The sequence below is a fragment of the Chlorocebus sabaeus genome, chromosome 1, assembly GCF_047675955.1.
Source record: "Chlorocebus sabaeus isolate Y175 chromosome 1, mChlSab1.0.hap1, whole genome shotgun sequence".
In the NCBI taxonomy this organism is placed as follows: domain Eukaryota; kingdom Metazoa; phylum Chordata; class Mammalia; order Primates; family Cercopithecidae; genus Chlorocebus; species Chlorocebus sabaeus.
In genome coordinates this window covers 86341688-86356931 of record NC_132904.1, presented here as the reverse complement: position 1 = coordinate 86356931, position 15244 = coordinate 86341688, and the positions used below count along the sequence as shown (strand labels likewise).

The 15244-nt window shown below is 36.9% G+C and overlaps 1 protein-coding gene across 2 annotated transcripts; it reads left to right on the top strand.

Moving 5' to 3' along the window:
* Positions 1–6612: 6612 nt before the first annotated feature.
* On the top strand, positions 6613–14616 carry LOC119623028 (tripartite motif-containing protein 51). Of its 2 annotated transcripts, XM_073015777.1 has the most exons (7): positions 6613–6698; positions 8271–8685; positions 8967–9062; positions 10871–11101; positions 11813–11835; positions 12769–12866; positions 13939–14616. In XM_073015777.1, exons 2-7 carry the CDS (start codon positions 8275–8277, stop codon positions 14436–14438), a joined length of 1359 nt encoding a protein of 452 aa, XP_072871878.1. In that variant the 5' UTR covers positions 6613–6698; positions 8271–8274; the 3' UTR covers positions 14439–14616. The 2 variants fall into 2 exon arrangements, with proteins under 2 accessions (XP_072871878.1, XP_072872278.1); XM_073016177.1 differs by lacking the exons at positions 6613–6698; positions 10871–11101 and having other exon boundaries at positions 8275–8685; positions 13939–14496.
* The last annotated feature ends 628 nt before the right edge of the window (positions 14617–15244 follow it).

The window sequence follows — 15244 nt, the reverse complement described above, 5'->3', positions numbered from 1 at the left end:
AATTGATATCATGGCTCATATTATGCCCACATACTCAAAGGGCTTCTTTTTTTTCCAGAGTAATGCATTATGATATGGGAGATTATCCCGAAGCTTGGTAGGATAAGGATATAAACTTCAGGGTGACCAAAGAATCAGAATAAATGTTGATATAAGATAGGGCCACCCATGCCAGCGGGGTTAAAAAAAGTAGTATTAAAGTTACAGTCAGTTAATAGTATGGTAATGCCGGCGGCTAGGACTGGGAGAGAAAGGAGGAGAAGGACTGCCTTAATGAAAACTCATCAGACGAAGAGGGGTGTTTGATACTGGGATATGGCTGGGGGTTTTATGTTAAGAATTGTGGTAATAAAGTTAATGGCCCCTCGAATAGAAGAAACACCTACCTGCCAAGTGGAGTGAGAAGATGGTAAGATCCACAGAGGCCCCTGCATGTGTCAGGCTTCCTGCTAAAGGGAGATAAACTGCTCAGCCGGTTGCAGCGCCGGCTTCTACTGTTGAGGATGCAAGAAGCAGCAGGAAGGAGGGTGGGAGAAGTCGGAAGCTTATATTATTTATGCAGGGAAATGCCATATCGGGTGCATTAATTATCAGAGGGACTGGTCAGTTGTGGAAGCCTCCAATTATAATTGGTATAACTATAAATGAATTATAACTATAAATGGTTATAATGAATGCGTGGGAGGTAACAATAACATTATAGATCTGATCATCTCCTAGCAGAGTTCCTGGTTGGCCTAATTCTGCTCGAATTAGAAGGCTTACGGCGGTGCCCACTATCGCTGCTCATGCACCAAATAGTAGATATCATGTTCCCATATCCTTGTGGTTAGTTGAAAACAATCAACGATTGATGAACATGTGCGTGTGTGTGTGTGTGTGTGTGTGTGTTGCAGGGGGGCGGAGGTTGTAAAATGGCTTAGTAAGCATTAGACTATAAATCTAAAGACACAAGTCAAGACTTCTTTTTACCAGCCCTAAGGTGATTTCTCATGTTGAATTGCAAATTCAAAGGAGCAGCTTCAATCCTGCCTGGGCTTCTCCCGCCTTTTTCCCCCAGTGGGAAAAGTGGATTGAAGCCAGTTGCTTAAGGAGTTTAGCTGATAAATAAATTTTCGTGGGTTTGAATTCTACCAATCTAGTAAGGGCTTGGTTTAATTCAAGTGGTTGATTTGCGTTCAATTGATGCAGAATAGAGTTTTGCAGTCGTTAGATCTGTTAGAGAAATTGAGCGTAATTTATTTAGTAAGGGCTTTGAAGGCTCTTGGTCTTATTTAAACTAAATTTCTAGATGATATTTAGTATTAATGGAGACATGGGTAAGAGGAGGACGGAAAAAATGGTAAGTGGAGAGAGGAGTAGCATGGGTTTTGCTTTTTTCCACTGTCATTTTATTTTCATGTTATTCAATGTGGGGAATATTGTCACTGAGATGGAATAAATTAAGCATATATAAAAGTATAGGTTGAGTAGAGTTATAATAGCAATAATGGTTGGGGCAATAAGACTATTGTTTTTTGTAGATTCTTGAATAATTAGTCATTAGGCTGAAAATCTGTTAATGGAGGTAAACTTCCTAGGGAGAGTAGAATTAGTGGGATTATGGGTGTTAATCATGTTCATTTCTTTCAGGCATGAGATAGTGACAGGGAAGTGGTGCTGATATTCAGGTTTAGAGCTAGAAATCCTGTAATTGTTAAATTAAGTAATCAGGTTTAGTATAGTAATATTTGGATTACAAATTAACACTGCTATTATTCAACCTATGTGAGTAATTGAGGAGTAGGCTAGAATTTTTTGTAGTTGTGTTTAAGTCCTCCCCAATGGCCCACTATAATGGATAGGAATGTGATAGATAGGAGGATGTTCGGGTTTATTGATGGAGAAATTTGAAACATAATTGAGAGAGGGGCTAGTTTTTGTCATGTGAGGAGAAGTATACCAGACATTAGGGAGGTTCCCTGAGTTACCTCTAGGACTCAAAAGTGAAAGGAGTCACTCCTAGTTTTATCACTAGGGCCATTATCATTATTAAGGAAGAAAACTGATTAATAATGTTTATTATTGTTCATTGCCCAGAGAACAGGCTATTGAAGAGAACACCTATTATGAAAACTATAGATGTGATTGCTTGTGTAAGCAAATATTTGGTGGCTGCTTCTGTAGAGTGGGGATTTATTTTGTTTTAATTAAAATCAGGGGAAAGAGCTAACATATTTATTTCCAAGCATGTTCAGATGAGAAATCAGTGTGAGCCTAGCATTGCGATAAGAGTTCCTGTGAAAACAGTGGTTCTAGAGTAGGTAGAACCATAAGAGGCGCTAGTCTTACTTTCTGCTCTATTCCTTAAACTTTTTAAACCCAACACTCATTAGTTCATTGCCTGGAATCCAATGGAGGGAAACGGGTAAGATCATGAGCCATTTTAGAATATCTACGGTTAGATTGGCAGGGGCTAGGAAATAAGGTGGGAACTCTACTTCACATTACTCATTACACTATTCTATGCTATGAAACATAACTGTTAAATTGAAAATAAGCATTCAAATTTAGCAGTAGGCTGTGTAAGAAAGGGGTACTAAGTCAGATATGGGAAGAGTAAAGGAGATTATCTTCTGCTTACTGGATTTAGACATTAGCATAAAAGAAGATGTTCTGTTAAATCTGCTATGAAAATGTTTTGAGGCCGGAAATGTTGGATTACAGCTGTAATCCCATTGCCTTGGGAGGTAAAGGCAGGAAGATGTTTTGAATCCAGGAGTTGGCCTGGATGGCATAGGAAGGCCTTGTTTCTACAAAAAATAGAAATAAATAAAAATAAAACAAAAACAAAAACACAAACAAAAAAACAGAATGGTAGTTCCTGCCAGTAGTTCTTTCTACTCAGGAGGCAGAGATGGAGGATGGCTTGACCCCAGGAGGTTGAGGCTGTTGTGAGCTAGGAACCACCCACTGCACTATAGCCTGGGTGACATAGCCAGACCATGTCTCTAAGAAAATAAATAAGAAAAGAAAAAAAAATCTTTCAAATCTAAAATCTATGGTACTGTTTGCAATTGCTGCCTTCATTATTTCCTTAAGGAATGTAATCTATTTGATTCTGATTTATTTTATAATAATAAATTTAATACATTCTTACATTTAAGGCATAACACTTGTAACATAAAAGCTATGGTAGCATAAAGGAAGATGTGTTGAATTGTTGTGTTATTTGATTCTGATTTTTACAGGCTTCTATCATGTTAAAGTGTTCAACAACCGAATGCTTTATTCATGAGATAAATAAACCTCAAAATGTAGGCTGAAAATCAGATGGACAAACACAAAAGGAATCCTACATGTTTCTGTGGTTCTAGATAAGGCAATACATTGAAATATTTGAGGATATGGAGTTGGTGACATGAGACTGATTCCTGACTCCCTCCCATACAAGAAACAGGACAGAAAAGAGATTGTTTACCCTTCATGTGTTCGTATATGAAGTTGGGAGAATGGGATACATATTCTACATTTCCTGTTGGGATTATGGAAGGTGTGTTTAGGGAAATAGCAAAGTATGTGGTACATCAAAGTCCATGTAGTACATTGTTCCCTTCCTTATTCTAACTTATTTATCTTAACAGAAATAAATAAGGGGTTTGAAGAGAATATGACTGGGATTTCCAGAAGAATAACTAATAAACGGGGATTTCAGAAAAAGAAATTTAAAAGATTTTTTAAAAGTCTTGGGCATTCAGAGTTCACAAAGCAAAATATAATTTATTATTAAATTAATGAATTTTCATTAGCATAGATAAAATTGTGCACAGGTTTCTCCATGTGAGCAAATAAAACAAAGTAGCAATTACAATTTCAATGGAATTATAACTGTTGAATTTTGAATAATATGCTATAATAGAATTTATTGAATTTTCATTAAAAAATTAACATTTCCAAAGTAAAATAAATTCAGGTTTCTATGCATATTGAGAAAGCAGAAATAGATTCCCAAGTCCTGTATGAAAATTTTGTAATGAGTTACGAAACCCAGATGAGGAAGAGAGTCTCTTACCGGTTCTCAAAAATAGAATGGTAAATCAATAGAAATCTTTGTTGTAGAGGAAGGTTTCAGATGCTAGAATAGAAACAGACTCTCAGGTCCAAAAAAGAGCCTTTTGTATTGAAAGGGTATGCAGTGGAAAATGAGGAAGTGTTCAAAATTGGTTAGAGTGCTCTTTGTCCACATCATATATTGTTCTTGCCGATACACACATCTCTAATGCCCACACCGATCTCTAATCCCGCTTCTGGCTTGGTTAGGACTTTTAGAACCTACAAAATGTCAATCTAAAGGGTCTTACATTTTCATATTTGTTTCATGGTTTGATATTCATGTAGGAAAATAAGTTGTTTCATTAATAAGGCCAAAGTAGACAGAAGTAGGTCTAGAATTGAGAGCTCCTGATTTCCAGGGCTCTAGACTTCATCTGCCTAAAGTTGACTGTTGTGATGAGTAAATTATGTGGTGCAAAAAGTTGTTGAAATTAAATTAGAAGTTACCCTTTTTTCTTTCTCACCTTGCCCCAACTCTTTCCTGATACACATAGTCATCAGACCTTGTGATGGAATACCAGAGCCCCACCAGGGAGCCACTGAATCTCAGCAGAGAATGTCTGCAGGGTCCAGTCCATGAACTAAGGTCTCAAAGGCTTCCCACTCTTGAGCGCAGGGCTGAGCCTCCAGTACCCTCCATGCACCCTGGGGCTGATCTCACCTCTGTGTGGACACTTGGATTACCTCAATGTATTGAGTCACAGAATGTATGGCTGATCTCACCTCTGTGTGGACACTTGGATTACCTCAATGTATTGAGTCACAGAATGTATAACTCAGGGGTTTCAGTCTGTTGGTGGTCTTCACAGTAAACTTAGGAGCGAGGAATCCTATTTTCTCTTTCTTAAATTTATGGCATATAACCTTTTAATGTTTTGCTCAATGTGTCAAGTTGGCTAGCTTTAACTACAAGGGGGGAAATGACAGCAGCCACCATTTTGTAGCATATACACACCTCCTTCTTATTCAATGAAATGCTAACCTAGGCCCTGCTGGGAAAGCAGTTTTCAGATGTAAGTAAAAGTTCTAATTCCGGGACTAGGAAGTTTACCCCAGTAAGTCTGACTTTGCCACTGAAAGTCCTCTGAAGGAAGACTTAGACATTCCTTGGACAAGACTAAAGTGTGAAGGATCTCTATTGTTCCAGTTGCTCCCAAATGCTAGCTTTATTCCATGACCATTGGGATCCAAACAGCAGATTGTTTTTTCCTGATTGACTGTACCAGAGAACTTATACTTCCTTCATCAGACCCCCAATTGAGTAACCCAATTCCATGTACTAAGTCCATATATGAATCTCCCTAAGTGTACATATATCTTAAGAGTTCTGCTTTTGTCTTTGAACCTTGACTGATATAAGGCTGATAGATATGTTTTCACAGTTCTGTCAGTCTTGACCATAAATCTTGTGAGTCACTGGCAAATAATTCCTCTGTGAGAAGATATTTGGGTGTCCCCTTCTGGAATCTTTTCCTTCTTTTGGAGTTTCATATCACAAAACAAACTTTGGAATAGAAAAAAACATACATAGTCTTTCCCCATCATCTGGATTCTGTATTCATGAATTTGCCTACATCCTAATAGATATTTATAATCCCAAAATCAATACTCATGGTACTTTTCTAGCCATTCTAGGATATTATGCACTATGTGGAGGAAAGTAGTTGAAAGAATAACTCATGTTTTACCCACGAGATTGGCAAAACTTTTGAAAATTTGACAAGATGCTAAATTATTATTTGGGGTTATTTGATTAATTAGTGAATACTCTTAGAGTGCTAAAAAACAAAAATGGAAATTTTAGTTCCTTTTGGCCTACCCTGAGAATACTATGTAGATAAAGGAGGCTTTACGACTGGTTCATGTGGCTCACCCTGTATTCTCATCGTTTGGGGAGGCTGAAGTCAGAGGATAACTTGAAGGCGGGAATTAGAGACTAGACTGGGCAACATAGCCATATCCTGTCTTTAAGAAAATAAAGACATAAAAAATTAGCTATGTGCAATGGCATAAAACTCTAGTCCTTATTACTTTGAAAGCTAAAGTGAGAGGATTACTTGAGCCCTGGAATTCAAGGCTGCAGTGAGCTAAGATTGTACCACTGCACACCACAAGGAGAACCTTTCTCTAGAATAAATAAACAAATGAATTAATGTGCTCTTAGAGGAAAGCATGTGCCATGGAAGAAACTCAAGAAACAGTATTAATCAATCTTAGTTAATTTCTGGCATATATTTACCCTGATAAGATTGATGATAGGTATGCCTCATTCAAGCAGTGGTTTTTACAATGATAGTGTGATGCTAATTTAATCAGTGATGAAAAGGTGTGTACCAAATATTTCATAAACCTAATCAACTCTATCTCCACCTCTCTTAATATGCTAAATACCACGAAAGAGGTGGGTGTGGTCTTCAAAGATTCATATAAAAGGATGTAGAAGAGAGAAGCTCATTTTGCTCCAGAGGTGGACATCACTTAGAGTTACCTGCATTCAGGTGGCCTCAGAAAGTCAGCCCTGCAGGGAATGAGCTCCTGATCTTGGGAGTACTTAAAAGAACTTTTTTTTGAAAAATCACTGCAGGAAGCATTCTTAGAGCCCTGGGGTGAGTGCAACTTATTACCAAATAGTAAATTACAATGATAAAAAATATATACCTGTCTTAAACCTATTTAATGTTATTATTTGTAACTCATAATATTACTACTCATTTTATGACATGAGGTATTAATTGTTGTTATTGGCTCAGATGACCTCTGAAAAATATTTGCATTTTTTGCTTTTTTTTTTTTTTTTTTTGGAGATGGAATCTTGCTCTGTCATCTAGGCTGGAGTGCAATGGCATGATCTTGGCTCTTGGCTCACTGCAACCACCACCACCTGGATTCAAGTGATTCTACTGTCTCATCCTCCCGAGTAGTGGGGATTACAGGCGCCCATCACTATACCTGGCTAAATTTTGTATTTTTAGTAGAGACGGGGTTTCAGCATATTAGTCAGGCTGGTCTCGAACTCCTGACCTCAGATGGTCCACCCGTCTCAGCCTCCCAAAGTGCTGGCATCACAGGCGTGAGTCACCGCGCCAGGCCTAAATATTTGCAATTCTAAAATTTTCACTTTGGGCACTTAAATTCAACACTGCTTAGTAAAAGACAGTAAGGTAAATGCCTTCAAACTGCCAAAGCAAAGATTTGTAGGTCAGGGATCTACAGAGAGACAGAACCATAGGTTGTATACATAACTATAACTATAAATATATATAAATTGTGTGTGTGAAAGCAAATGGCCTTCTCTCTGCCCTTTTTTTCGGTCTGAGCTCCCAGCTGATTGGATGGTGTTCACCCACATTGAGGGCTGCTGTTCCCCACTCAGATCACCAACTCACATGTCACTCTGGAAACACCTTCACAGACTCACCCAGAAATAATGCTTCACCAATTCTCCATATATTACTTAATCCAGTCAAGTCAACACCTAAAATTAACAATAATGCCATAGTAATATAATTGTACATATTTCAGTTTTAAAAAAACTGACAATATTTGAGTTCATAGTTTGAGTAGCCCAAGGAGGAAGTTAATTTAAGCCACAAGAAAAATAACCCAATATCTTTCATTATTTATTTTCTCTCCTAGTGAACATAGACTGGTTTAGTTGTTGTCTTTTTGTTTATCTGGTCGGTTGGTTGGTTTTGGGGTTGCTTTTGTTTCAAAGAGTCGGGCTTCTGGGTCTCTCTTTCTGAAAATATGCCATAGAGCCCTCTGACCATCTTCTCGTGTTTTCTTACCCAGTGTAGGTTTTCTACTCCTCTCCCATAGTCATTCAGTAGTTACTTGAAAGAGGAATAGGGACAAACATGATTTATTCTAGACCACTTAAGACTAAAACCCAAGTTTCGTATCAATCCCAGGGATTAGGTTATTGAATAGATTTGCATTATGTTATGGGCAGGAACTAGGAGTAGAAGAGTTTGTGAGTCATCTAGTCAGTGGTGTCTGCTATAAAGCCTGAAGACTTTCCTTGTGTATGAATTTTTCATTTTTGTTGCAGAGGAAATAGTTTGTTTCACTTTAATGAGCACTCTTGAGAAGATAATATAGCTATTACATATCACCACATGTTGACAGATTTTCACCAACCCAGACCCCAAAATGACATGCTGCTCTTTCTTCCTCAGAAACATGAATTCTGGAATCTTGCAAGTTTTCCAGAGGGAACTCACCTGCCCCATCTGCATGAACTACTTCATAGACCCAGTCACCATAGACTGTGGGCACAGCTTTTGCAGACCCTGTTTCTACCTCAACTGGCAAGACATCACGGTTCTTGCTCAGTGTTCTAAATGCAAGAAGACAACATGGCAGAGAAACCTCAAAACTAACATTTGCTTGAATAAGATGGCTTCCATTGCCAGAAAAGCAAGTCTCAGGCAATTCCTTACCTCTGAGGAGCAGATATGTGGGACTCACAGAGAGCTAAAGAAGATGTTCTGTGAAGTGGACAAGAGCCTGCTCTGTTTGCTGTGCTCCAACTCTCAGGAGCACCGAGACCACAAACACTGTCCCATTGAGTGGGCTGCTGAGGAACACCGGGTAAGTGATGCCTCTGAAGATCTATTTCTATAAAGGACACATGAAATTCTTGTAAGTCTATTTCCTTGGAGATTGGATGATGCCATCTCTGTGTTCCTTTAAGCACATATGTTATGAGCTTCCTTGGCTTCACACCTCTCAGATTTGACAAATATTTGGAGAAACAAAGCAAAATATTTTCTATGGACCAATTTGTCTCTCATTTGGGGTCCTTCGTATATCAGAGAGTGAATGATTCTTTAGTGTCTTCACTTGTGCTTCAATTCATGGCTCTTTTGTAGGAGAAGCTCCTGAAGAAAATGCAGTCTTTATGGGAAAAAGCTTGTGAAAATCACAGAAACCTGAACATGGAAACCACCAGAACCAGATGCTGGAAGGTTAGTACCATGTTACTCTACCTTCTTCAGTAACTTATGGTGAACAAATGGGTGACTCTTAAAATAGGAACTTGATCTCAATCCATAATATTTCTGGAATTCAATAAAAAAGGAAAAAACACTTGAGAAAAAAATACCCTAATTTTTTATATTAGATAGTGTGACACTTTGGTAGGATTTCTAACCAGACGACAGATGTTACCCAAGCATGCTCATGTGTCTCCATACAAACCTATAGCAATACACCAGCAAATACAAGAAACTGGGCCATTTCACAGCATTCTCAATGGGCTGCCTGGATAACTTCTGGGCACAAGCATTATTTGGCCATCATGGAAATTTCAGGTGAACCTTCTAAGGCTGAGTCAGCATGAATTTGAATCCTGGTGGGCAAATATATTTGAAATGTGAGTTAAATATCAGGCAGAAGGAGCAAGAGTGCAAATTTAGAGGAAGCATGAAATTAAGTATCAGAACTAATTAATATTGAATAAGTCATAACACGTAATGGAAAAAGGAGTGAGAAATGTACACTCGTGTCCTGAAGACACAAATATGTGAGAAATATGGGCACTAGTATTTAATATAAGGAGAACTTTAAGGACTTGAGTGGAATTCTAGAAATGATCTTGTCTTTGTTGACGTTTATCTTGAGGCTATGATATCTAATATTAATTCATTAATTCATTCTAATATAAATTCATTGAAAAATATTTTATGAATACCTAGTGTATGTCAAATATCAACTTAGAAAATTAAGTAGTAAAGAAGAAAGAAAACACAAAAATCTTGCAATTAAAATGAGAGAAGCAAATGGTCACCATGCAGATATGTGAAGTACATGATGTGTTAGAGTGTAGTAGTGTCTTTGGAGAATAATCAAGCAGGAAAGTAGAAAAGAAGCACAGAGGTTAGAGACTGGGTATGAGGGTTTGGGTTTTAATTAGTGTGGTCAGAAAAAAGGCTCATGGAAAAATTCACCCTGAAACAAAATATCAATCAAGAGGAAATACATATATCCTCCTGTTTGCCTTCCCCTTCCTCATAAATGTAGGAATATATATGAGTATCTGGTTGTGGGGGTGTGTGTGTATATATATATATATGTGGATATATATGAGAAATATATATACACACATAGATACACATAGATATTCCTCATATATCCATATATAGCTATATATGAGAAATATATATGAGTACCTATACGAGAAATATGTATATATATGAAAATGATTCTAGATATAGGAAACAGCATGTGCAGTAATATTTCATTTGCATTTATTTGGGGGGTTGAGGAACCACAAAGAAATCCATGTTGCAGATTAGGGTGAGTTTGGATGAGAATAAATGAAACCTAATTAGACTATGTGGTGCTGGGTGAAATGCATTGAGTTGACAATGCTAGTCTGTGGTCATTGCATAATTTCTCATATAATGGGTTTACATAAATTGCCCCAACTCTCCAAAATAGAAATAATGGTTTCCTATCTAGCCAATATTGCTCGATAGTTTAATTCTTAAGCAAGAACTGTGTTTTCTTTCTATAAATGTGTGTTGGAAGAGAGAAATCCATTTTCATATAACTATCTTAGAAAACATTTTATCATTAATCAAGTAAATGTAACCAGGCAGAAACACCTATGTTGATATTAATGCAGAAAAAAGGAGAGGAATAAAATGTTGTGGAATCTGAGAATTGACAAGACTGAGGGTTAAAATGTTGGATGTTCAGAACGCTAAGAGGAATCAGTGAAATTCAAGAGAAGATGGATACAACATTTCAATTTTGACTATTGTCATTGCAGAATTATGTGAGTTTAAGGATAGAAGCAATCAGAGCTGAATATCAGAAGATGCCTGCATTTCTCCACGAAGAAGAGCAACATCATTTGGAGAGGCTGCAAAAGGAGGGTGAGGACATTTTTCAGCAACTCAATGAAAGCAAAGCCAGAATGGAACATTCAAGGGAGCTTTTAAGAGGAATATATGAGGATCTGAAGCAAATGTGCCATAAAGCAGATGTGGAGCTACTCCAGGTACGGGCTGACCATGGGGTATCAGGATGTAGAACCTTCACATGCATGGGTGTTTTTCCTCTCTCCTGAAATCTAACCCCACTTTACTTCCATGATTTGTTTCTAAAAACACGTTTCTATAACTAATGCTACTCAGTTGGGAGGTTATAGCCTCTCCTATGGATTCTACCAACCGAAGGTCCCTCCTACTTTATCCACCAGCAACAAAACTTTGTGGAATGACCAAGGTAACAGCCCCAAGAAATATTTCCCATCAAAAGTCAATTATATATTTAGGATTTTTGAAAGTGGATAAAATGAGAAGTGATTCATTAGCACTCAGGTTAATTTGGAGACACGGCATGATGGAGAAGTTGGGGAATCTAGGATCACATTAATATTATTTTGGGATGCACTCATTTTGGTAACAGGGCTTAGGGAAGATGACTGAGTAGCTTCTTTGTGGTTACAGCAGAGCACAGACTCTGTGGGCCTCCTCTTCCTTCACTTGGAAAGAGAATGTCTTCAAGACTGAGACTTTATCAGGACATTAATTCATGACATATGACAGACTGGGATTTTCATGAGAAAAGAAACAAAAAGTGCTTTCCAGGAGGGAAAATTGTAGGAAAATAACATCTCAGAAACTGCCTCCAAATCTCACAGTGAACTTAGTGGAAATTGCATCATGTGGAAATCACTAAGCCTTTCTTTTTCTTTTTTTTCTTACAGGCTTTTGAAGACATATTACACAGGTGAGTGCATACCAAGATTTTAGCAGACGCTCTTTCAGTTTCCACAAATATCAAGCAGGAACTTTGACACTGAAGGCATCATTGATTCAGATCTTGATATTACATTGTGCTGGTTGTACTTTCTCCATCCCCCACCCCATGTTGTCTTCTATTTTGTTGCTATACTCAGTGATTTTATTAGGCAGTCCAATGAAAGTTCTGCAAAACCAAAAAACAAACAAACAAAAAATAAAATAAAAAAGAAAGAAAAAAATGAAAGAAGAATAAAAAAGTGAGCATCTCTATTCCTAATTTCCTTTTTATTGCTCAAAAAGCTGCATATTTGAAAGAGAAAATGTTACATTTACTACATGGCTACAAAGTCAACCAGGGGAAGCCAGAGAGAAAAAGGGAAAGTATTTTTGCAGTGAAAAGTGTTGATGATTTCTAGTTTATATTTAAATATACGATTTTGAAAAATAGATGAAACAAACTATTTGGAATATTTGAACTGTGTAGGCCTCCAGAGAACCTCAGATATAAAAGGCAGATCTCCCTGCCTGGAGCATATTTCAACACCCTGGCCTTGAGAAGGAAGCAACAGATGCAGCAGTCTTAAAAATAACCCCACCTTTCCAGATGGTGATATCAGGAAATTCTGGTGAAGTCTGGAACCCAGAATGTTATTTTTGAATATTCCCTTGGTCTTAAGATTAATGATCCTTACTAATTTGGAGCAATAAGAAGAAAGAGCCAAATGAATTCTCACTCAGACAGACATGCTTGAAAATCAGGAACTGTGAATAAGAATGAATCTGAAACAGAAAATGATAATTTTGGAATTAGCAAATGTGTGGGTTAAAGGGATTCTCATGAAATGTCTTTAAAATAAAAGTAATGATTTTTATGTACTTTTTGGTTGTAGATGTGGTAACTGCATCTTTCTCCTTGCAGGTATGAGTCCCTGCTGCTGCAAGTGCCCAAGCCTGTGAATCCAGAGCTCAGTGCAGGGCCCATCACTGGACTGCTGGACAGGCTCAATGGATTCAGAGGTGAGTGTCAGCCCATTGGCAGAATTCCCACAGTGTATCACTTCTTGTTAGAATCATGGGGGTAATATTTTACCCTTCATCAAATCGTTATTTCATTTCAGAAGGAAGTGAGCAATATGACTATGCAACCCTATTATATCTGTGTTTCTATTTATAGTTCAATTTATAACATGAAGAGTAAAACATAGTGAAAAACAAGTATGTTCTGGGCTCACATGGATAGAGCTATATTTTGGGTAAATGGAATGAGATAAAAAGTAAAAAATTGAATAAATGGAACAATGCTCAGAAGGAAGCTTAATAATCCAAAGTTACACAAAAATTTTACGTTTCTTTACTGTATTTCACTTGTTAAAAAACAGTTTTTTGGAGAATGGAGTTCACAGCAGTTTGTTGGAGTATTTGTATTTTCTTACAATAAATGTGTATTGTTGATATAATGTAAAAATTCGACTTAATATGTAAAAAGAAAGAAGAAATTATTTTGTAAATAGGAAGTAAAAATAGAAATGATTATTTCAGTTCAGTTACACCATGAAGACCTACGTGTAAAATCTAAAATTCAGTTTCGATCTAGAGCTAGCAGGGAAGTCCACAGAGTGACTGGTGAAATATTTTGCAAAAATCTGCGTTAAGTTACCACTTATAATGTGAACATATGGACTTCTATCCAGTTATCTAGAGCAGTGCTTGAATAAACTAAAATCTTCCCATTCTTGTCGAAAGTATATCACTAGTATTTAAGAACAAGAAATATTTTAATAATGACCTTGATAGCTAAAGGGCATTCGGGGCATATAACATTTCACTTTTACATTGGAAATTGGATTAAAACAGGCTGGTTTTATATTCAACTCTCAATTTTTGAGTTTTCAATACATTTTCAATGTCTGTTTTTAGGATGTTTTTTTTCCTATAGAGAATATTAATCATCCTTATACTTGATTAAATGTTGTAATCAAAATTCTCCTGTCCTTGTAACTTCAAATTTCTGGGTAGAACAAATTTTCCCTCAAGAATTCTAATTTCTATTATTTACATGTATCTATACTTTTTTTTGTTATTTTTGCAGTTGATTTTACTCTGCAGCCTGAAAGACGCAATAGTCATATCTTCCTGTATGGAGATTTGAGAAGCATGAATGTTGGATGTGACCCTCAAGATGATCCCCATTTCACTGCCAAATCTGAATGTTTTCTTGTATGGGGTGCTCAGACTTTCACATCTGGCAAATATTATTGGGAGGTTCATGTGGGGGACTCTTGGAATTGGACTTTTGGTGTTTGTAACAATTATTGGAAAGAAAAGAGACACAATGATAAGATAAATGGAGGAGAGGGACTCTTTCTTCTTGGATGTGTTAAGGAGGATGCTCACTGCAGTCTCTTTACCACCTCCCCACTTGTGGTGCAATATGTTCCAAGACCTACCAGTCGGGTAGGATTATTCCTGGATTGTGAAGGTAGAACCATGACCTTTGTTGATGTCGATCAAAGTTCCCTGATATACACCATCCCTAATTGCTCCTTCTCACCTCCTCTCAGGCCTATCTTTTGCTGTAGTCACTTCTGAAGAGAGATAAGTCAGAAATGTGTCTATATGCTGTGGGAACCCATTTATCACAGAAAGCCCTCTTTTTCGCACCTCATCAAACAGGACAAATAAGTTATATTTAATGTCTTTAGTTGCATTCTAATGTCATCAAATCTCATTGATAGTGCTTCTATTAAAAATGGTGAAAACATTAAAACTATGTGTATTGGTTCTTTGTTTAATCGTTTTTGAAAAATCATTATTTATGATGTATGGAATAGACAATATACTCTGGTTTTTTATTATTTCAGAATGTCACAAAGTGAAATAATAGATGACAGAGTTGTCTAAACGAAGTTAAAATCAAGGGAACAAAGTAGGGATCTTGGGCTTCATGAAAAAACTTGGAGGCAAAAGTCTCAATGGTAACTTGGCAATATTTTCTGTCTCTTCATCTAACATTATTATACTTATCCATGTGTTTTATTTATGAATCTATACTTTGAGGTCATCTTATTTGACCTCCTGTGCTGTGCTTATCTTTCTAAATCTCATATACACAAATGCTCATGCATTATTAGAGTGTTTTCCTACAGTGAAATTTACAAGGTGATCAGGACAATACTGGATCGATTAAATATTCAAATGGACATAACTGAATACTGACCCCTACCTCAAACCATACACAATTCACCTGGATTCACGTTCTGAAGGTGAAGAGAACACAATAAAATATTCTCACAGAGAGATTTCCTAACTAAGACAAAAATGTAACTATTAAGAAGGAAAATTTCGTTAGTTTATATCAAAAGTGATGACTTCTGTGTTTCAAACTATACTATTCA

Excerpts from the sequence above, each read along its gene's own strand:
- LOC119623028 (XM_073015777.1), top strand. The coding sequence starts at position 8,275 with ATGAATTCTGGAATCTTGCAAGTTTTCCAGAGGGAACTCACCTGCCCC. Across the intron at positions 8,686-8,966 it reads GGGCTGCTGAGGAACACCGG|GAGAAGCTCCTGAAGAAAAT; the intron begins GTAAGTGATGCC and ends GCTCTTTTGTAG. Across the intron at positions 11,836-12,768 it reads TTTGAAGACATATTACACAG|GTATGAGTCCCTGCTGCTGC; the intron begins GTGAGTGCATAC and ends TTCTCCTTGCAG.